The following is a 23,512-nucleotide window of genomic DNA, read 5'->3' as shown; positions in this document are numbered from 1 at the left end:
GGAAAATTTTTGTCTTTATTTGTTCAAATATTTTTTCTGTCTCTGCCCTCCTGCCTTTTCTCTTTCTGGAACTCCATTTATAAGTTTTGAAGACTGCTCAATATATCCTGTAGTTAAACAAGACACTCTTCAACTTATAAATTTCTTTCTTCTCTCTGTGCTTAGTGTTTTTTTTTTGGCGGTACGCGGGCCTCTCACTGCTGTGGCCTCTCCCGTTAAGGGGCACAGGCTCCGGAGGCGCAGGCCCAGCGGCCATGGCTCACGGGCCCAGCTGCTCCGTGGCATGTGGGATCTTCCTGGACCAAGGCACGAACCCATGTCCCCTGCAACGGCAGGCGGACTCTCAACCACTGTGCCACCAGCGAAGCCCTGTGCTTAGTTTTTATAGTTTCTATTGCTGTCTTCAAGCTCACTGTTTCTTCTACAGTATCTAATCTGCCACCTAGTGTAATTTTGGGGGGGAGATATTTTTCATCTCCAGAAGTTTCATTTAGGTCTTTTACATGTCTTCTGTTTTTCTCATTGTTTTCCTTTATGTCCCAACATATTTAAAAGTTTTATAATAGCTGTTTTAGGTCCTTGTACAATAATTCCATCACTACTGTCATTTCTGGATTTGTTCTACAGATAGTTTTCTTTTTCTTTTTTCCAGATTATTGGTCATATTATTCTGCTTTTCTGTATACCTGATCATTCTTCACTGAATGCAAAGCTTTGTGAGTTTTATGTTCAGAGTACTGGATTTTGTTGTAATCCTTTAAAGAATGTTTGGTTTTAGTGTGGCATATAACTAAGTAACTTGTAGATGAATTTGATCCTTCCAAGGCTTGCTTTACACTTCATTATGGCAGCTCCAGAGCAGCCTGTATTCTGGGACAACATTAGTCTTACTACTAAGGGTGTGACTCTTTTGAACTCTATCCAGTGTCTCTCCATTCTGGCTGGTGGGAATACACACTGTCAGTTCTGTATACTACTCAGCTGATTGCCTTGAGGAAAGTTTCATCTTATGCATGTGCAGATCACTATAAGACAAAACAAATTTAGACGATTTCTCCGCAGATCTCTGGTGTTCTCTCTGTGTAGCTGTAACCTCTTTAGCACACTACCTTACTCTTCGCAGATTCTGCTCTCTGTCTCAACTCATGAGATTGCCAAACTCTATTTTAGTTGCCTTTCCCTGTGGTACAGGATGGAAACTGCCTCCAAACAGTAAACTGGGGCAACTGTAAGATTCACTTTGTTTCTCCCCTTTTCTTAGGGAACACAGACTCAAACTGCCTATTGTCTAATATCTGAAATTGTGGTTTCATATATTTTGTCTGGTTTTCTTGTTGTTTATGGCAGGAGGGCAATTTGTGCAGAAGTTTATCTTTCATGGGCAAAAATGGAAGATCTTAGCTCCATTAACATGTAGAACCTAGTAGATGTCAGGCCCTGTGTTAACCACTTTACATACGTCATCTCATTTAATCCTCAAAACAATGCTGTGAGGGACATACTCATATTATCTTTGTTTTATAGACAAGGAAACTGAGGTTCTGAGGGGTTAAGTAGCTAGCCCAAGATACCACAGTTGGTATAATAACGTGTGCAAGTAGGATTCAGATCCCAGTAGCCTAAGCTCTAAAACCACTGTTACAATGTTTACACTGTATCTTACAAGAGGGAAGAATGAGGAAGTCAAGGGCCAAGGAGGATTCTGGGTGGGCAATAAGGTAAAGCAAAAACAAAGTGAAGCAAAGGATTTGAACAGACATTTTTCCAAAGAAGATAAACATAGGGCCAATAAGCATATGAAAAGATGCTCAACATCAGTAGTCATCTGGGAAATGCAAGTCAAAACCACACAATGAGGGACTTCCCTGGTGGTGCAGTGGTTAAGAATCCGCCTGCCAATGCAGGGGACATGGGTTCGAGCCCTGGTCCGGGAAGATCCCACATGCCATGGAGCAACTAAGCCTGTGCGCTGCAATTACTGAGCCTGTGCTCCAGAGCCCGCGAGCCATAACTACTGAAGCCCTTGCTCCACAACTACTGAAGCCTGCACACCTAGAGCCCATGCTCCGCAACAAGAGAAGCAACCACAATGAGAAGCCCGCGCACCACAACAAAGAGTAGCCCCCACTCGCCGCAACAAGAGAAAGGCCGTGTGAAGCAATGAAGACCCAATGCAGCCATAAATAAATAAATAAATAAATATATAAATACATTTATTAAAAACACACACACACAATGATATACTACTTCATAGCCACTATGATGGCTATAATTAAAGACATTTAATAACAAGTGTTGACAAGGATGTGGAAAAACTGGAATCCTCGTACATTGCTGGTGGAATTATAAAATGGTGCAGCTACTTTGGAATACAGTTTGGCAGTTTCTGAAAGGGTTAAAAATAGAACTGCCATATGCCCCATCAGTTCCACTACTAGGTATATCCTCAAAAAAAATGAAAACATGTTCACACAAAAACTTGTACACAAATGTTCCTAGTGGCATTATTCATAACAGCCCAAAGTAGAAACAACCTAAATGTCCATTGACTGATGAATGGATGAAGAAAATGCAGTATATCATACAATGGAGTATTACCTGGTAATACAAAGGAATGAATTAGGTGCTATAACATGGATGCAACTTTGAAACAGTATGCTAAGTGAAAGAGGCCAGTCACAGAAGGCCAAATATTGTATGATTCCATTTATATGACATGTACAGAATAGGCAAATCTATATAGACAGTAAGTAGATTAGTGGTTACCAAGGCCTAAGGAGGGGTAGGAATGGGGAGTGACTGCTAATGGGTGTGAAGTTTCTTTTGGAAGCAGTGAAAATGAAATTACTATATAACCTTGAGAATATACTATCCTATGGTGATGACTATATAACCTTGAGAATATACTAAAAACCTTTGAACTGTACACTTTAAAAGGGTGAATTTTACAGCATATGAATTATATCTCAAAAAAAGATGTTATTAAAAAAAACAAAACCAGGGAAGATGAAGATTTACTCTTCTTGGCTTGTTTTAACCTTCCCAGTTAGGCTGGAGTATTGGCAATTTTAAGACCTCACAATATGACAAAACATAAATGAAGCTAAACAGCTAAAGAGGAGGCGCAAACCCATTTCCGCTTCAATTTCCAAGACCACACCTCCACTGACATTTAACCTTTAGAACTACACAGGACAATATTTGCTCACCACTGCGTGGTCGGCTTTTCCTGAGCCTGTAACAGTCAAGGCAGACCCCAAATCCGCATTTGCGACAAACCCAGTGGATGTTGAAGAGAGTTGTTTCACATACATCACACATCTCCCGTACACCACGCACTGCTCGCTTCCATGCCACTTTCTCTGGTGGAAAAAGGAAGAGGAATACTGTTGGCACTGACCATCCTGAGCAACAGCAAAAGATCCCAGACCCACTGATTTCTACTCAAGTGTTTTGTCTAGCAATTAAACTCAAAGGTTCATGAAGTCTGTATTTCTATAATTGTAAGAGAAACAAAACACATGGAATTTCTAATATTTCTGAACAAGTGTCAATGAGAATGAATGCCACATGTTTTCATTTAGGATAATATAAAATTTTCAATTTGGGGAATTTTGAAACAAGAGGATCCTTCTCTTAAAGTGTAGGGCATAATTTCATAGTACAATATTCCTTGGTCTAGAAATAGGGTACAGTATCTCATAGACATGGAAATATCATAAATGTCTGAATAATGTGGGTTTCTAGGTATGAAACACAACAACCAGTAGCAATTCATCTATTCACAAACCATCAAGTATCACTTACTAACACAAATTAGTTCAAAGCAAACTAAAAATATTCAGCGTGAATCAAACCCAAACAGGGATAAAAATGCAAATTATGGCAACTGTGCTACAACAATGAAAGACAAACAGGGAAGGAATTTTTAGTTTGTTAACGGCCAAAGACTAAAAGAATGAGGACTGCTGGATACAGGTGTGGCTTCAGCTATTTAGTTTACTACAAAGAGAAGTTTTATCGGTCTTAATTCATCCATAGAAAATGCCACCTGCCACTCCTTCCACACCTCCCTTTAAGCAAAAGAAAATGAGTTTCCAACTAGAACTGACTGGAAGACAAGCAAGAAGGTGCCTTACGGTGTGGCTCCACCATCATCATGGCCTCCTTCTCAGACATCACAAGCTGGCAGAACTGGTCTCCAACGTTGGCAAGAATGTATTTTGAGGTTTCTAGGTCTATTCCTTCTGCTAGGGAGGAAGAGGGAATCCACAGGTTCATGGCATCAGGGTCACTTTGCTGGGGACTCAGAAACCCCTCCACTCGGAGTACCCCCTTTCGAGTGAAGATCAACCTGAGACAGGAAGGTACACAGTCAAATACATAGTAAATAGCAGCAACCATGCAAACCAACACATACTTAAAATCCTAGGACCTAAGAGAAATTAAATGAGACATAACAGGAATCAGACTAAGAAATTTCACTGTATTAGACCAACACAGTATGCACTAATAGGAAGGCTTGTTAACACCTAGTAGGTCCCCAGAAATGTCCACCAGTTTCTCCAACCACCTGTTCCACACCAGCACCCACACCACTGAATGTGACCAGAGAAAAATACAGAGCTATGCTCACTGTCACACTTGAAATTCATGTCTACTCATGTGAACCCTTAATATTGCCTAGTAGCCACAATACAGTTTCCTAGTGTGCTCCCTCTCCTAGATGCCTGTTTAATATCTTCTCCTTTCTTTACAAACCTCCGGTATTACTTTCCCCACAAGGACCCTGCTAAGTATTTCACTGAAAAAATTCTGTGAGGAGCCAGAAGAGAATTCCCACAAGCTTCCACCACCACACTACCACACATGGCTGTCACTGGCCCCATGTACTCCATTTCATCCTCTGCTACTATGGATGAACTAGGTACCAGTGAAGACCAACCTCTCCACCTACGTTCTACATCCTATCCTCTTGCATAGGCATCCCTCCACTAATTCTCTCTTCTACATCATCTATTTTCCTCTCTACTGAATCACTCTTGTCAGTATTTGAACATGCTATCTCAAAAATCCCCTTGATCCCACACCCACCTCCTCCATTTATCAGTTTGTAAGAGCAGTTTCTTAAAAAAGTTGTCTATACCTTTTATTTTCTCTTAATCCACGTCATTCAGGCTTTCTCCCACCAATCTACCAAAATTGGTTTGTTTTTTTTTTGCCATGCCATGCGGCATGTGGGATCTTAGTTCCCTAATCAGGGATCGAACCGGTGCCCCCTGCAGTACAAGTGTGGAGTCTTAACCACTGGACTGCCAGGGAAGTCCCCAAACTGTTTTTGACAAGGTCATTCCCCCTTGTTAAATCCAATGGTCATTTTCAGTCCTTAACTGACCCCACCCAATCACCAACATTTGCCAGAGTTCATAATTCCTTCCCAGGAACACTTTCTTCAGTTGTCTTCCAGGATACCTCACTGGCTGTTCTTTCTCAGCCTCCTTTACTAGTTCCTCCTCATCTTTCCCATCTCTAAATGCTGGAGAGCTTCAGAACTCAGTCCTTGGACTACTTCTCTTCTCTGCCTAGACTTTGACTCCTTAAGTGATCTCAGTTAGACTCATAGCTTTAAATACCCAGTGACATCCACATTTTTATCTCCAGCTTGGACTTCTTCCCTCAACTCCAGAGTTGTATATCCAGCTGCTCTTTCTTTCTTTTCTTTCTTCTTTTTTTTTGGGGGGGGGGTGCACCATGCAGCTTGTGGGATCTTATTTCCCTGACCAGGGATTGAACCCAGGCCCTTGGTAATGAGAAGGCAGAGTCCTAACCATGGGACCACCAGGGAATTCCCCAGCTGCCCTTTCAACATCTCTACTTGGAAATCGAATAGGAATCTCTAATTTAACATACCTAAATTAAAACTCCCGCACTTCCTTGGTGGCACAGTGGCTAAGAATCCTCCTGCCAATGCAGGGGACATAGGTTCGATCCCTGGTCCAGGCAGACCTCACATGCTGTGGAGCAACTAAGCCCATGAGCCACAACCACTGAGCCCACGCACCACAACTACTGAAGCTGCGTGCTGCACCTACTGAAGCCTGTGCACCTAGAGCCCATGCTCCACAACAAAAGAAGCCACCACAATGAGAAGCCCGCACACCGCAACAAAGACCCAACACAACCCAAAATAAATAAATAAAAATAAAAAATAAATTAATAAATTAACTAATTAAAACTCCCCATTTTCCCCCTCAAACCCACTTTTCCCTAAGAAATCACCTTACCAGTAAATGGCAATTCCATTCTTCCAGGTTTCAGGCCAGAAGCTGTAAAATCATCTTTGACTCCTTTCTTTCATATCCCACATGCAATCCATCAGAAAAGCATGTGGCTCTACCTTCAAAATATATCCTTAATTTAACCACTTCTCATCACCTCTATTAATACCTCCCTACACTAAACCACCGTCATTTCTCACCTGGATAATTCCAATATTCTAATTTCTCCCTGCTTTTGCGTCAATATAGTCTACTCTCAAGAAGGTAGTCACAGTGATCCTTTAAGACATTCATCAGTGTTACTCATCAGCTCAAAATCTCCAACAACTGCTTCTTCAGCATAAAAGCCAGGGCCTTTAAGAGTAGCCCTTTACAATCTGGACCTATCATTAACTCTTTGACTTCACTCTTTTACCCCCCTTGCTTACGCTCTTTTACCCACCCTAGCTCCATGAACACACTAGAAATATTCCAGCCTCAAGACAGTTGCTGTTGCTGTGCCCTCTATCTCGAATACTTGTCTCCCAGAAAAACACGTGGCTCACTCCTCTCACCTCCTTCAGGTCCTTACTCAAAACTCACTTTCTCAAGTCATCCTTTTTATTTTTTGGCCTTGCCATGTGGCATGTGGGATCTTAGTTCCCCAACCAGGGATTGAACCTGTGCTCCCTGCAGTGGAAGCGTGGAGTCCTAACCACTGGACCGCCAGGGAATTCCCCCATCACGCCATCCTATTTAACTGTAGCCTCCTCCAATAAAGATATAAAAATAAATAAATAAATAAAAATAAACTGTAGCCTCTCTAGCCTCCCCACACTTCAATCCTCTTTCCTTCCTTTTTCTTCCTCACAGTTATTACAGACTGACATAGTATATATTTAACCTTTTTTTTCTTATTTACTCTCTGCATCCCCAACAAGCCTCCTGAGGGCAGGAATTTGATGCTTTTATGTACTGTTTAATCCTCAATGCCCACAACAATGGCTGGCACACATTAAGTGCTCAATAAATATTTGCTGAATAAGTGAATCCATGCCACATAGATAAACCACCTGGATTTCTTTTTTTTTTTTTTTTTGCGGTACGTGGGCCTCTCACTGTTGTGGGCTCTTCCATTGTGGAGCACAGGCGCCGGACGCGCAGGCTCAGCGGCCATGACTCACGGGCCTAGCTGCTCCGCGGCATGTGGGATCTTCCCGGACCGGGGCACGAACCCGTGTCCCCTGCATTGGCAGGCGGACTCTCAATCACTGCGCCACCAGGGAAGCCCACCTGGATTTCTTTATTTAAAAAACTAAGGACACTTGAATGATTGCTTAGAAGAAATTCCTCTTCTAAGTTTATCAAGCAGAAGAAAAGTGACTAAATAGCTGTTGTTTGGTAAAAGCAAGGGATATTCCTAGGATTTTCAACAGTTATCTCTATTTCACATTATCTCCTAATCTTACTTCCCCTTCTCCCTAGCAGACTCAAGTTACTCTAGCACTGAAGAGGAGTAAGTGGTCAGGCAGATCTATGACACAAGATGGCATCCTTCTGCTCACACCACTAGTTTCAAATGGAACCCAAGTTAGGAATAACTCAACACAGGTCAGGGGGCAACAGGTAAGATTGTTCAATTTCAATTCTCTAAGGACAAAGTCACATATCATTTCACAATCCAAACAACTAAGTGGCCCCTAATGGAATGGCAGAACCTTAGCACAGACTCTGAGAGCAATGTAATTTAGGAAAACAATAAAAAGATGATGAGATATGTTTACCGATTCAGAGAAAGAGTGGAAATTAAGTGTCACTAACATAACAGGGAAGGAGGTGAAGAGAGGAGTCTGGGTACCTCCGGAAGTGAAAGAAGCGGCAAGCCACAGTGGAATCATCTTGCTCTTGTTCCTTAAACTTCCGATACCGCTCCAGGCGGCACTCACGACATTTGTGCAGATGAGGGGCTACATTGATGCACGACCCATCCTGCAGGAAGGGCTCTCCGGACTGCTTCAGCTTCTTCACTTTGCTCACATCTTTCAGCACTGACTGGCCAACTGTGGCACGGGAGGGGGAGAAATGGTGGGTCATGAAAGGTTTAAATGAGACTCAATAACATAATCCTCCTGGGGACAGTCACTTGTCCTGACCTGAGTCACTCGTCCTTGCACTGAATGGGCATGAGCCCATCAGGTCCATCCTTGACAGAAAAGGAGCACAGGGAACAAAGGCTTCAACTAGGAGCTAAAGACCATGGGAAATTTGTGGGAAGTACCCCATGACAACAAAACAACTCTGAGCATGAGTGAGGAAAACTCAAGACGGCAGAAGCCTCTTGCCACTAGCCCCTCAGGATATGACTGTTCTACTAATCAAGAACTCCTGGGGCTCCCATGGGATACCAAATCCTAACGAGAATGGTGATTTTTACCATCAGACTTTCTCTTAGACACTTGCCTTTATACAATTTTGGACCATAACCTCACTCCACAGGAGTTAACGGCTTTTGGAAGAGGTGTTAAAACCATATATATGTGACAGAGAGGAGCAAACTGAGGAGTGGTTCTCTTTGCTTCATCAACTCTACTAAACGCTGCCACGAGAGAATGAAGACTAGTACTGAGTAACTCGCCTAAGTAAATAAAAGAGGAAGGGCCAAAGGCAAGAGAAATACACAAGAAGAGTTCCTGAACCGAAAATAACAGACTATCAAGACTTTTTGGGATTATCATTACACAGGACAGATACCCCTCTTACAGTACTGGTACAGATCAATCCTGCCCTTAACCAGAAGGTCTGATGGGGGGCCCCTACTGCACCCTTTTGACTATGTAATTCTATGAGATTATAGAACTTTCCATCAAAGAGAGGGCCTCTGCTGCCCAAGAGCACAACAAGCATTTAAAGCTAGTGCCAGAGCCAAGCCCACGTATAAGCCCAGCAGGATCACCTTTCAAGGGGGCAGTCCGAGGCCGGCCCTTGGGGGCCTGCTTCCCTTTGCCTTTTCCCAGCAACAGCTCAGCACTGCGCTCCCCGTTGGGGCCCAGCTTCCCCATCAGGTGCTCCGGAATCCCCTTCAGGCCAGTCTTGGCTTGCAGCTGCTCCTCAGAGTCGCTCAAATCTGACAGGTCGCTATTGGTACTGGAGTCCGAGTCTTGTCTGCAAGCCAAGCTTCGCTCATCCAGTGAGAACCTTTTCACAGCTTCAAAAGGAGCTTTGTTCTCCTGTGAAAAATCTGCTGGGGAGGACAGAAAGCTGCCTGAGTGCCTGCCAAAGACGTTACTAAAGGTTTTAAGGAGAGGATTGTCCTGCTGCCCAGGCCCCACAGTTGGTCTCTCCTCTGTGGGGCTAGAGGAGAGAGTAGGCATCTCAATGGGCTGGGTGAGGCTGCTGGTGGGTGAACTGGACCGGCCATTCCCCATGGCAGAGAGGCTTGGCCCCCCAGTGGTAAGAGCTGAGCCCAGAACACCAGACACCAGTTTGGAGGAGTCAGTTGTGATGAAGAGGGTTTTCTTCTTTGCTAAAGATGCTGAATCTGTAGAGGAGTGAGACTCGGGCCAGCTGGGTGCTGCCTTGGAGGTGACGGTAGCAGAGGAAGAGCTACCTGATGCCTGAGATGCAAAGCTGCTGAAAGGGCTATGTTCAACTTTCTCCACAAATGCCAAGAAAGGGTTAGGAGGCTCTTCTCGGGACAGTTTAGGGGGCTGTAAAAATAGATTTTCATGACTGTCTGGGGTGCGGGCATTTAGGAGGCTCCGTGGGAAGGCTGGCGTGAGGGTGGGCATGGACTCTGCAGGCACTTTCCGATCCACAGAGCTTCCAGCCTTAGAGCCTGATTTAGTGTCTGCTCCAAGAGCGGATCTTCCTTTACATAGGCTCTCAAGGCTTTGTTTGAATGAGTCTCGACTGGAGGAATCATCAGCCAAACTCTCTGAAACGGTAGTGAAGTAGTTACTGGTGGGTAAAGTTTGGGACATGCACTGAAAAAACAAGTTTTTGGAGAGATCAGAGTCTTTCTGAGACTCTGGTGCAGAGCTACAGCCAAAAGAAAAGCCCAAAGGTTTGTTCTCTGTGGCTAGAACCCCATTGGACTGGCTCCTTCCACTTCCAAAAGTCAAAGCTTGTGATGAACTCGGGAGAGATGCTCCAAATCCAGAAGAGGCCAGAACAGAATTTCTTGAATTCTGAAAAGAGAGAAGATAGCCTGAGTTAGTGACGCTGGCTTCTCTTGACAACCTTACGATACCTTCTTGGACCTAGGCCAACATTTCCTGTGGGTCAATCAACTTTTTTCTCCTACAATTCCAGGAAAACTGTTCTTATACCTGTATTTCACCAGGGAAGAAAACTGCCACAGACAGCACAGAGGGGACCTTTAGCAAGGTAAGCTAGAGATGGCAGGATGAATGATATCCTGCTATTCCCTTGGTTGTTAGCCAACTGGTTGTCAGAGCACTTGGAGGCTGTGTAGGCTTCTAAGTATCTATTTAGAAATGAAGACTCCGCCAGGAACTGAAGAAAAGGGCTCCCCAATGGACATCAGTTTTTACTCTAAAATATAGTGAAATATTACTAGTGACCCTGTAATATTAATCTATCTCAAAGACCTTAGGGGCTATGGTTAAAGTTTCGGTTTATTTAAGCCATTGAAAACTGCCCACCTTACAAAAGCAACTTCAGCCCTATGACAAGCCCACTGTACATTAAGGAAAAGTATTTTCTTTATTAGTCTGAAACTTACCAAGACGGACCCTTTTGGAATTTGGGCCATTTATTTATGGGTCCAAGTCAACCTAAAAGTTGAATTATCTGTTTCAATTAAAGTTAGACCTAAAGGTGCTAAATTAAGGAAGGCACACCAGTTACTGAAACCTTCTGTTATCATTAGAACCTAACACGTCTCCAAAGTGGAAAACTGTAGACACTGATACACCCACGAAATAAAAGCATTCAGCATAACAAATTGGAGAATGAAAAAACACTTTTTTTAATACCTTAAAAATGCTAAATTCTGCATTTGAATAAAGAAGGATGTATACATAAAGAAGGGTTAGAATCACTTTCATATGGTATATTACACACCCATATATGTGCTTAATACAGAGAAATATCCATAGGTAGGTACGAGCACTTATGTAATACTTGGAAATAAAAATTATTCCGTGACTGCTTAATGGATATGGAGTTTCTTTTGGGGGAGAAGAAAATTTCTTTAACTAGATAGTGGTGATGGTTGCATAACACTGTGAATGTATAATGCCACAGTACTGTATACTTCAAATGGTGTGAGTGGTAAATTTTATGTTATGTGTTACTTTACCATAATTTTAAAAAATTTATGCCAGATAAATGAAAGGGTATTGTTAAAAAAGGGAGGGGGGGCTTCCCTGGTGGCACAGTTTAAGAATCCGCCTGCCAATGCAGGGGACATGGGTTTAAGCCCTGGTCCGGGAAGATCCCACATGCCGCAGAGCAACTAAGCCCGTGCGCCACAACTACTGAGCCTGTGCTCTGCAGCCTGTGAGCCACAACTACTGAGCCTGAATACCTAGAGCCCATGCACCGCAACCAAGAGTAGCCCCTGCTCACCACAACTGAAGAAAGCCCGCGAGCAGCAATGAAGACCCAACGCAGCCAAAAATAAAATAAAATAAATAAATTTATAAAAAAGGCGGGGGGAGTTTCAATTTATTTAAGGTTTTCTTTGCAAGAGGAGTCTACATTAGGACTTTCTTTGGGGTGGCAAGGAGGCATGAGAACCAGGCAGACCACCTGTGGCTTGCCTCCAGCTGACATCTGCTACAGAGACTGCTTCAGTGCATTTAACAGTCAAAAACTTAGTTCATTCTTCTTTTCCTTCCCACTAACCAGCAACCAGACTTAAAACTCCTCCAAATAAAAAGAAGAGAATAGACAGACACAGCACGGATGTTATGCTGTTGTTTCACTGCCAGAATTTGGCAAGGAGCCTTGACACCTGCATGACTGCAAGAAATATGCATAAGGATCTCAGGTTTCACTACTAAAGTTACTCTTTTTAAAAACATAAATAAATTTATTTATTTATTTTTGGCTGTGTTGGGTCTTCATTTCTGTGTGAGGGCTTTCTCCAGTTGCAGTGAGCAGGGGCCACTCTTCATCGCGGCGCGTGGGCCTCTCACTATCTCGGCCTCTCTTGTTGCGGAGCACAGGCTCCAGATGCGCAGGCTCAGTAGTTGTGGTTCACGGGCCCAGTTGCTCCGTGGCATGTGGGATCTTCCCAGACCACGGCTCAAACCCGTGTCCCTTGCATTGGCAGGCAGATTCTCAACCACTGTGCCACCAGGGAAGCCCTAAAGTTACTCTTTAAAAATAAATACACACATGAATGAAAAATAATTTGGATGGTCTTTCATTTTCTTCAAATGATTAAATTTCAAATCCTCTTCTTATAAGAAAGTGATGACAAACTGATTTCAACACACTTTTTAGGGCAAGAAGTTTCCTGGGGGGCTGTGTCCCTATTTCATGATGGAAACATCCATTTCTGTACTTTGAAATCATATTCCAAGAGAATACCTAGGCTAACACATTTGCAAAGTTACAGATACAGTCACAGAAATTTCTCAAACCTGTCTGGAAAACGCCCTTTGATCCACATTTCATTTATTCAGCTTTGCTACTCCAAGAACAACAGCATTCAGTGGATCTCTTCTTGCAGAGTGTAGTATTTGGTCTATTTTGTAATCCCCATTTACATCTACTCTGCCTTTGACATGGATTTGATTTTAATCAATTTGGGCAATATGATGACTTACACATACTGGAAATCCACATAAGATCCCCACCTAGCTCTCTTGGGAATGCTGGTAAACTAACAGAGAACAAACCATGAAGAGTGCGAAATTTGCATTTACAGGCCTTCTCTTCTACCTGGGCACTTCACCTCCCTGCACACTAGAGATTAACAAACTGCATTTGCTAGGGAGGGGAAGAAGTCAGATGAAATGTATATGCCATGTTTTATATGGCACTGTTATACACTGTTATAAAATGATTCCATTTTAGGATGTGAGCTCCGTCAAACAGGATTTCAATTCTTTGTTTATAATTCTTTGTTTCAATTTCTTTGTTTATAATATACAGTACTTAGCACACAGTAGTTTCCTATACATAATTTAAAAAATCATTTAGTATTTTATTTGTATTTCATATTCCAGCTTGAATTAACAGCCAGTTTGAAAAAAATATGACTAGCATCATAAATCATACTTTGGTGACCAAAATAAGAACCAAAAGACTATAAGAACTGATTTTGACACTGTTTCAAATTTGACTGGGGAGCCAACTTGATGTTAACTTGTATTTAACAAAAGTTCCTTTTCAGCAACAATACATGCATGTAAGAAAAAGAACATAGTAAACTGGATACTACTGTGATTAATTCCATCAAAATTTCCAGTTAAGGCTTACCAGATTAATTTAGGGGAAAAAAAACCCAACCTTCTATGGTCATATCAAATCATAGAAAGCAGCCCAGCCTCAAAGGAAAATATATGAAATGATGAAATAATTCCATCAAAATTTCCAGGTAAGACTTAAAAGATTAACTTAGAGGAAAGAAAAAACCAACCTTCCATGGTCATATCAAATCAAAGAAAGCAGCCCAGCCTCAAAGGAAAATATATAAAATGATGAACTGAAAACAGGGGTTGGTAATGGTAGCTTTCACATAGCCTTAATTACAGTGTTCACTGTTGCCAACACTATAATTCATTAACCTTGCCTCTCATAGGCCTGGTTGAGGCTCAACCACTACATGAACTAAATAGATAACTGAATTAAAAGGATTCCCCATTAGATCTATTTTAACAACTCATTAAATTGGGTTGTATAATCAGTTTTTGATTAGCCCAATTGTTCAGGTGACTTTTAAGAGCTGATAAAGTTTTAAAGATATATGCATTTGCCCAACGAGCAGTAAAGGACTATCCACAGAATACAATTTAAGCACATCTCAGAAATACTCCTTCCCTGTGGCATTTGAGATGCTTTTTTAATGTGTTAAGAACAAAGTAGGGTGAAAGAGTGAACCCAAATCTTGCAATTCTGCCCCTGAAACAACTCACCTCTCCTGGGGCCTGCGACCAGCTGCCTTTCTGTTTTTCCGGCCCAGTCCCTGCTGCAAGGCCAGTGTCTGAGATCCTCACCGTGGTTGGGGTGGAGCTGGCGGTAGTGACCACAGCTGCTGAAGCCACCATACCCTGGCCAACTTGTTCCAGTGTTTTTCCTGCCTCTTTATTTTCGGCTCCACCCACCTCTGGGGCCAAAGGTGTCTGACCTGTGGCTGTAGAATATGGAGTGAAAGGTACAGGTGTGTCCCCACCTATGGGCTCATCCTGCACCACCAGAGTCCTGCCGTTTTCTTTGGTGTAAGTGGCAAAGCGAATGTTGCGGTTAATCTGGGGGACAAATGTAGTCGGTGGCTGCTTGGCTCTCTGATCCAGCCCTGGCTCTCCACTGGCATTCCCTCCTTTCCAGGGCCCTCGGCTTGCCTCACCTCCATCGCTCCCATTACTGTCTACTTCACCCCTGTCTCCTTTTAATTTCTTTGATGCAGGGTCACACCCAGAGTCCGAAGCACTTTTCCTCCTCCGGCCATCTTTCCCCTCTATGCTCTCTCTCTTCTTCTTTCCTTTGGAAGATTTTACTGCTTTTAACGTACCCCCCTACAAAACAAAATTCAAAAAAGATTTATTACAAGGGACCTTCCATCCTGTGAAAACCATAAACCATTAGCTCTTTCCCATCTCTAGAAGCAGACAATCAAAGCAGGTACAGATTGCCAAATTCCAATGCCAGCTCTAAGACATCCCCTTTTGTTAAAAAGCTCCAATCTTCCTGTGATTCAATTTATGCACACATATTCAAGATAATGGTTACTAAGAAGTTAACTCACTTGGTAAACCTTCCCTTAAATAAAATGCACTACTTCCTCAACTGGACTTTTTTTAGGATTTTAAAAATTTGCAGAATTTCTTTTACAAAATAGACTGCTAGAGCTAGGCTGCTAGAGCTAGAGCTCTTTTACAAAATAGACTGCTAGAGCTAGTTATAAAATAAATGCTTTATTTTATATTTATCTCCTTGTTTGACAGAAACTGGCATTTCAAGTATTGAAAAATAAAATCTCTTCTATCCAGAAGTCACTAAAAACTGGTGACAACTTAACAACAGGAAAACCTACATTTATGAGTCTGTGACCAGAGCAAAAGTGAGCCCAACAGACACAAGTCTGAATTGCTCTTATGGACACTATAAAGACACAAACAATCTCCAGAGCTTATTTCAAAACATTAGACAGGGGAAAGCTAAAAAGGCAGGCTACCATAACCAAACAACCAAATCTCTTAGCTCTTCCAGTAATTTTAGCCTATCACATGAAATTTTATTTGTGCCTTATTTGAGAGGTCAGACAACCTTAAAAGACACAGAATTAAAAGGGGGCAATTCCTATCTCTGAATAAAAACTCTTTCCCTGAGAAGGACAAGAGGACAGGGGCTTGGGACACAGCTAACATTCTCTCAATCAACATATCTGGAACAGTCTTAGATTGGTATCCCATCATGAAGCAGGTTTTCATTTTAGCTTCATTTAGTTACTTTCAGATAGTTTTATTCAGATAACATGTTGGGGTGGCAATAAGCTAGAGTCATAGTTATTTGGCCATTATTATTTACCAACTTGATTATTCTTGTCTTACTGCCCTTGAATACTTATAGATTCTTTGTGCAGACCTATCTTTGTTGTAATCATTATTATAGCTGTTATAACTGAAATTTTTTCAAATTTTACATTTCTTCTTGCCAGCTCTAGTTTTTTTTTCTTCCTGCCTTCTTTTCTGTCTTTTCTCCCTTAATTTCCTTCTACAAATCTTAAACAAAGCTCAAGATTTATTTGTTTCTCCCATGCTTTTGGTAATATTAATATAAGTTTCTAAATCTTTCATTCAAGAACTGTTTCTGTTTGTTAAGAATTGCTTTCATTTGATCATTTTAAAATCTTTTTACCCTTTCTTCAACCTCCATCATCACCCAGTTTTCAGTGCTGTGAAGTATGGAAGTACAATAAGTGAAATCTCTCCTTTCTTTCTTGCTCACTTTTCAAGGAGATGAGGTAACCATGGATGTCTAAGAAGGGTTACTGTAAAACTTGGCAGAACTGTCAATAATTGTACTTTGCTAGCTTAGAAGATAGTCATATCATGGCAAAGCTGAAAAGGGAAGAATCAATATCTGTTGCTGAAAACCACAGATCTCACCTTTAACTCATTCGGCCAACTTACAGAGCCTGGCTCAGAGCAATCTCCCTGATCAACAATTTACATGTATGCCCTACTTACGGTGAGCTAATCACATGTGAGTAGAAAGACTAGGACACTGAGACCAGTACTCTCTAGCTATATCTGGGCAGCTAAACAGTACCTGACATATAATAGGTGCTTAAAGAATGAATGAAATAAGGAAGGAAATAAAAGAGGGACCCAACATAGCATCAAAATAACAAGTGTTTTTCAGCCACGTAAACACAGTCAAGAGACTTATCCTATTTGTAATAATATAATATGTAGTAAAGAACTATTAAATTTAACCCTGATTCTTCTTTTCCTACCCTAATATTATTTTATCAAGCCAAAAATGACTGGATAAAGATGAGGAAGAACTGTATACTCAGCAGGAGTAGCCAAGAGAGCAATACTACACAGGTGCTAAAAGACTATGAGGAATATATGGACAGATGGCTGTCCAAGTCAATGTCCTACTGAAGGAAATTCATACAGGATTCCTTGATTGGTTCAGGCACTGATAGATAATGTATCTTTTTATGGGTTATGATAATTCTGAATGAACCAAGAGTTGGCCTGATTCACAGTAATTATGGAGTAATCCACTGTGTGCTGAGCACTGAACTACACACCAGTTTGATTTGACTCTTCTTGGGATATGGAATTTCAGATTTCCTTGGAGCTCACTACCACCTAATGGAAAGAAAAAGAGGATGTAGCTTCTCCTCCATTTCTTATTACTGGGTAGGTCATGAATATTTCTACTGCTTATTACAGCTTTGTCTACTGTATCTATCAAATATACCTGTCCTGAAAAAATATAAGAAAAAAATAGGCCATGGATTTTTAAACAGCTAGGCAACATAGCCATGATGAAAAAGGTTTGCTCCGACTAGGTCTCTTTCTTGAGATTATCCTCCCTTAACTGGACAAGACCGTGGAGAGAGCAAGAAATGTACAATGGTCAGAGATGAAACCCAAAGGGCATCCATGGATAACACACACATAAGGACGTCTATGTAACAAGATAACACAAGCTCATGAGTCTGCTCAGAGACTCAGTTCATTACTGTACCTCGCTCTGAGGCGTTGAATTATCCACCAGCATCACATGGATCAGTCTGGGATCTACGGACTTGATCTCACCACTCTATAGTAGGAGCGGGACAGAAGAAAATATGAAAAAAGGAAGAAAAAGATTTAATGCCTTGTCCACCAAAGACATAATTATGTATTTTTCTAATCTATGTAATTATCTCTATTTGTTTCTATTCCCCTGCTAGAATGAAAGCTCCATGAACAGGGATCTCTACTATTTCATTCACTGCCAGAATAACAACAACTGAAACAAGGTCTAGAATATGGTAATCACTCAAATATTTGTTAAACGAATGAATGAAAAAATTGCATTCAATGCCCAAGTATCCCTTTTAGGGATATTAATTTCAAATTCTGCATCTCTAAAACCTTCCTACTCTGAAATTAAAAAAAACAAAAACCCTTCAGAACCAGTAATCATTATAAGCAGCACTCTACTATTAAAAAACAAAAGGTTTTGGGAGGGGCCAATTTGACAGACATCATCAGATTTAATGTGCATATTCTTTGACCTAGCAATTACACACTTAGGAATTTATTCCAATAAATAATGTGAAACAGTGTACAATGATATATGCCCAAGGATATTCACTGCATCATTATTCATATTAGTGAAAATAATATAAATGATTTAAATATCCATCAATTTTAAATTAAGTTAGTTATGATACATCCATTCAGTGAATAGTATGCATCTATTTTAAAAGGACAAAGTATTGATAGATTTCTATATATATTTACACACAAAGATGTTGACAATTTAAAATTAAGTAAAAAAGGTAAATCAAAGAACTATATGTATATGATCCCATTTGTTAATAAAGTATGATTTATATAGTTATTTCCTAAATAGACAATATATAAATATCATACACACACACAGAGAAGATATTTGGAAGCATACGGAACATACACCAAACTGTTAATGGTGATTACCATTGTGGGGAGTAACATTTGCCTAGGGAAAGGGATGGCTTTCAATATCTAGTTTATATATATGTGTCATTTGAAATTTATAAATGAGGATTGAATAATTTAATAAATAAAATTCAATAAAGAAATAACTAAAATCATTTATGTTTACACTACACGTGACTGCCGAGGGCAAGTCTGAAACCAATCCAAAGATATCATAAATACATACATGTTTGCCTCAAAATACTCTGCTATTGTTTTTGTTTTTGGCTGTACTGTACAGCATGTGGGATCTCAGTTCCCCAACCAGGGATCAAACCTGCACCCCCTGCAGTGGAAGCAGTCTTAACCACTGCACCATCAGGGAAGTCCCCAAATATTCTTGTTGTTTTGATAGACAATTCTCCAGGTAGCTCTAGATGCTATGTTTTTTTCTATTTATTGCTTCAGAAACAATTTATTTTTTCAGCATCTAAGGGGGAGTGGCATAAGTATTATAGAAGCAAATGTTAACTGATTAGATTTTTAAATACGAAACCTTCTGAATATGATAAAATAATGATAATATCACTTCACATTTGTATACCCTTTCATAGATTTCAAAGCACTTCCAAAGACATTATCTTAGTTCCCAAAACATATGCTGTGAGGTCAGGGGGTGGTTACCTAATTAACTCTAATTTACAAAAGAGAACACTGAGGTCAAGATCTTAAGTTGAACAGCCTTTCTCAAGGTGATAGAATCAGTAAGTGATAAAACCGGGGGACTTCCCCGGTGGCGCAGTGGTTAAGAATCCTCCTACCAATGTCTGGATTGGCACGTGCTCGATCCCTGGTCCAGGAAGATCCCACGTGCCACGGACCCAGTAAGCCCGTGTGCCACAACTACTGAGTCTGCGCTCTAGAGCCTGCGAGCCACAACTGCTGAGCCTGAGTGCCACAATACTGAAGCCTGCACGCCTACAGCCCGTGCCCCGCAACGAGAGAAGCCACGGAAATGAGAAGCTCACATACTGCAACGAAGAGTAGCCCCCGCTCACTGCAACTAGAGAAAGCCCGTGTGCAGCAACAAAGACCCAACGCAGCCAAAAATAAATTAAAAAAAAAAAAAAACAGTGACAAAGCCAGAGATGGAACCCAAGTCTTCTTACATGTAATGAAGTGCTCCCTTTTCCTACACCACCCTGGGTAAGGGGGTGGATGAACCTCAGACAAAATATCACAGAGCCTCACCTCAGTTACAGACACCTCCATAAGACGGGTGATGGAGTCTTGATGGCTTACAACACCACAGAGCCAACTTTCTTCTCCCTCTGGCTGGTATACTTTGACCCTGTGACCTTGAACACTGTAGGGACCTAAAGGAGAGATCAGTCAGAATTAAATATTTTTGGCTAAGCTGTATTTCATGATTGTTTCTAAAATCAGAAAGAAAATTATATAGTGTAAATACTTGGCCCTTTTAATCCTCTTGTATGGAGTTGAATAAATGAGCAATTTCAGATTTACCATACACAGCAATTTAAAAACAAAACATAGTTTTTCCCAGAGACTTTTGTAAATTCTGTTTATTTGGAGATTTCTTAGAATGTCCCAGGCCTCTGATTCTACCTTATCTCAATTTTCCAATTCTAGAAAGTAATACAGGGAAGAGAAAGGAAACTTACGAATCAAAAACTATAGGTAATGTGAAAATCTACTCAGATCTATCTGACATATACATTAAAAAAGTGGGAGGCGAGTAAGTTGAATGTACTATTTTGTTATGTTACCATAGGAATGATATATAACCATTTACACTTTGCTGTCTGACTTTCATTACAGTAGGTGGAGAGTTCAATTTATGAGGTCTCCAGCCTCTGCACTAATAATAGTCTGAACAAATATAGCACCTGTCTGCCTAGGAACACAGAGTTTCAAAGATATTACTTTATCAGCAGGTAATGTTACCCTGCAATTTCAGCTGGCCCTCCAAGGACAGTTTCTCTCTCCTACATATCTTATACATTTGAGACTATATAGCTAAATCACTGCTTATTTTAAATTATCTTTCAGAGCTACAATTAAGCTTAATTTTTCTGTACATACTCATAAACATCTCTACCTCTCATTCTGTCCACTTGATTTTTTTTCCCTCTGCTATTTTTCCTCACATTCTTTCCTTGATTATTAAACATCATTTTACCCTCTCTGATACTTTCCTTTCCCAAAGAGGCAAGTTTTCTTACCTTTACCTATTTAGATTTAGTTTGACAAAAGAGAACCAAGGATCCTATTTCACTGAAAAGCATGATTATCACAAGGGTCAGAAAGGACATAGAGTAGATGTACAACATAAAGGGAAGGATAAATGAGGCAACAGTCTACCTTTTGTGTAGAATCTTGGGCAAAATCTGTATGTGAACTGAAAAAGCTAATAAAAGCTAGTAATTCATTTTGTTTTCATTCTTAAAAATTTACATGCTGTTAATGTGAATGAGTCTGTAGACACCTTCCTTTATGAACATACCTTACATTCTAAGTTGTTATTTTTTTGTTGTTGTTAACAGTCTTTAGAGCATACCTTATAGACAGTATGCTCAACAAAGGCAGAGGCTTTCTACTTCATGGTTGTATCCTCAGTACCTTAACACTGTGTCTAGTACAGGTTAGTACTTAATAAATATTTAAGAAATGAAAAAAAGAAAGACAAAATTGCATATTACAAAATAATACAAAAAGGAAACAGTGGTCTGAGTGAGAGCCTATTTTTCCAATCTATTCTAGAGATCCAGCTAACTGGAGTTACTCTTGACACGACCCACAAAAAGAAGACAAGCACAAATGTTGAGAGTTGCATGGTGTCCCCCCCCCATTCTATCACTTTCAACACTGACCATACACCTGATTCAGAATTCAGGGACAGAGGACCACCTGTTCTTACCTCGGCTAAATATCTCTTGCAGCTTTTGGTCACTGATCAAAGCATTAACTGTTTCTCTCAGAGCAGCATGTTCCAAAAGAATCTGGTTTTGGCTATCTGTTCCCATCTGATAAAGATAAAAGAAGAAAAAATGGAATATTGAAGTAAGTTCCAATAATATCTAACCAGAAGAGAAAAATTATACCCTTGAGGAGCTCTACATCAGCACTTGCCAGAGAATGTTCCATAGAAACCTAGTCTCACAAGATGCTCTACAAAAGTTAAGGATGCTACGGGAATTCCCTGGTGGTCCAGTGGTTAGGACTCCAAGCTCTCACTGCCAAGGGCCCAGGTTTGATCCCCAGTTAGGAAACAAAAATCCCACAAGCCAAGTGGAGTGCCCCCCCCCCCCAAAAAAAAAAAGTTAAGGATGCTAGGATCATTTAGGTTTAGGAAATATTATACCCCCATTGAACAAGGTGGCAGGGGTTAGGGACACCAACTGCTTCCCCACCCCATGCAGTCAAAAATCTGCATATAACTTTTTTTAAAAAAAATTTTCCCGACGTTTATTGGTTCTACCAGTTTGTGGTTTGCCTTTGTGTTTTCTTTTCTTTTAAAATTTATTTATTTATTTATTTATTTTTGGTTGCATTGGGTCTTTGTTGCTGCACGCGGGCTTTCTCTAGTTGTGGCGAGCGGGGGCTACTTTTTGTTGCTGTGCATGGGCTTCTCATTGCAGTGGCTTCTCTTGTTGCAGAGCACTGGCTCAAGGCGCGCGGGCTTCAGTAGTTGTGGCTCGCAGGCTCTAGAGCGCAGGCTCAGTACTTGTGGAGCACAGGCTTAGACGCGCTGCGGCATGTGGGATCTTCCCAGATCAGGGATCGAACCCGTGTCCCCTGCACTGGCAGGTGGATTCTTAACCACTGCGCCACCAGGTAAGTCCTGTATTTATTGATACCCTAAGTTTATGATGTCTGTTTACAAGATGAATCATCTGTCAGTACACTACATCAAGACTGCCTTATATAATACAAAACACTGTTATAAGTATTAGTAACATAAGATATCAAAAATGAAAGGATAATGTGAAAAAAATTTGTATTAATTTACAGGTACTGTATTTACTGAAAAAAAATCCACATATAAGTGGACCTGTGTCGTTCAAATCCGTGTTGTTCAAGGGTCAACTGCATACTATATCTTTCTACATATGGCAGTATATTAAAGGCTCTGAGAAGACGTGTAGGAAAAAAACATGTTTAGGTCAGCGTTTCTCAAACTTATTTGACCACAAAACATTTTATTCCATGTAAATCTTTTTGTTTATTTTGATACTTATCTGACATTCACTGAGTGCCTATTCATATAAGCACTAGGATTATGAGATGAATAAAGTAAGATTGATGAGAGGGAGTGAGGCCTAATGAGGGAGGAAGACATATCAACAACAAAAAAATCATTAATATTACACAGAACACAGTTCAGGAAATACTGCTCTTGGCTGCCTCAATAAGACAGCAAAACTCTTCTAAGTCTCCTAATTTTTAACCTTCAGACAATGCTTACAAGTGAGAAATAAATATTACCCTCTATAAATTCTGAAACTCTAACTCAGACACTAGTTTGTTTAAACTACTAATTTATCCCTTTTTTTGTAACTAAAAATATACCTAAGCTCTTCAATATTTAACATTGCTTGGAACCAGCCCAAATTCCCAGCTTCCCTGCCACAGACGTAAGTATAGGACCTCTTAGACTCAAGTTATAGAAGCAGCCACCTCTGGGAAGCCACCTCTTCTGAGGAAACCCTTAGAATTGTGGTCTTAAGTCTTAAGTTGTTTTAGGGTGGGGTGGGGGTGTGTAGAGGAGGAAAGAAGCCTCAGCTACCAAATACACTTTTCAAGGGAGCAAAGAAACTTTAAAAGGTACATGGAATTACTGGGAGGAAGAACTTGATTCAATGTTAAAAGAAAAGGGAACAATATAATTAATTGACTTATACTGACACC

At 40.7% G+C, this 23,512-nt stretch overlaps 1 protein-coding gene across 2 annotated transcripts in view; it reads right to left on the bottom strand.

Annotated features, from left to right (window-relative positions):
- KDM3B (lysine demethylase 3B) overlaps window positions 1–23,512 on the bottom strand; it is a 61,404-nt gene that overhangs the window by 20,744 nt on the left and 17,148 nt on the right. The window contains exons 4-11 of one of the 2 annotated variants that reach the window (XM_059061228.2): window positions 21,522–21,627; window positions 19,832–19,956; window positions 17,661–17,735; window positions 14,369–14,968; window positions 9,211–10,444; window positions 8,116–8,317; window positions 4,140–4,354; window positions 3,210–3,362 (exon numbers count right to left, since the gene is read on the bottom strand). In XM_059061228.2, the coding sequence (XP_058917211.1) occupies window positions 3,210–3,362; window positions 4,140–4,354; window positions 8,116–8,317; window positions 9,211–10,444; window positions 14,369–14,968; window positions 17,661–17,735; window positions 19,832–19,956; window positions 21,522–21,627 (2,710 nt within the window). The remainder of the gene's footprint in view (window positions 1–3,209; window positions 3,363–4,139; window positions 4,355–8,115; window positions 8,318–9,210; window positions 10,445–14,368; window positions 14,969–17,660; window positions 17,736–19,831; window positions 19,957–21,521; window positions 21,628–23,512) is intronic. The other variant, XM_059061230.2, reaches the window with a different exon arrangement.

This window comes from Kogia breviceps, chromosome 4, assembly GCF_026419965.1.
Source record: "Kogia breviceps isolate mKogBre1 chromosome 4, mKogBre1 haplotype 1, whole genome shotgun sequence".
NCBI classification, from domain to species: domain Eukaryota; kingdom Metazoa; phylum Chordata; class Mammalia; order Artiodactyla; family Physeteridae; genus Kogia; species Kogia breviceps.
The sequence above is the reverse complement of the archived record's forward strand: the minus strand, read 5'-3'. Positions and strand labels throughout refer to the sequence as shown.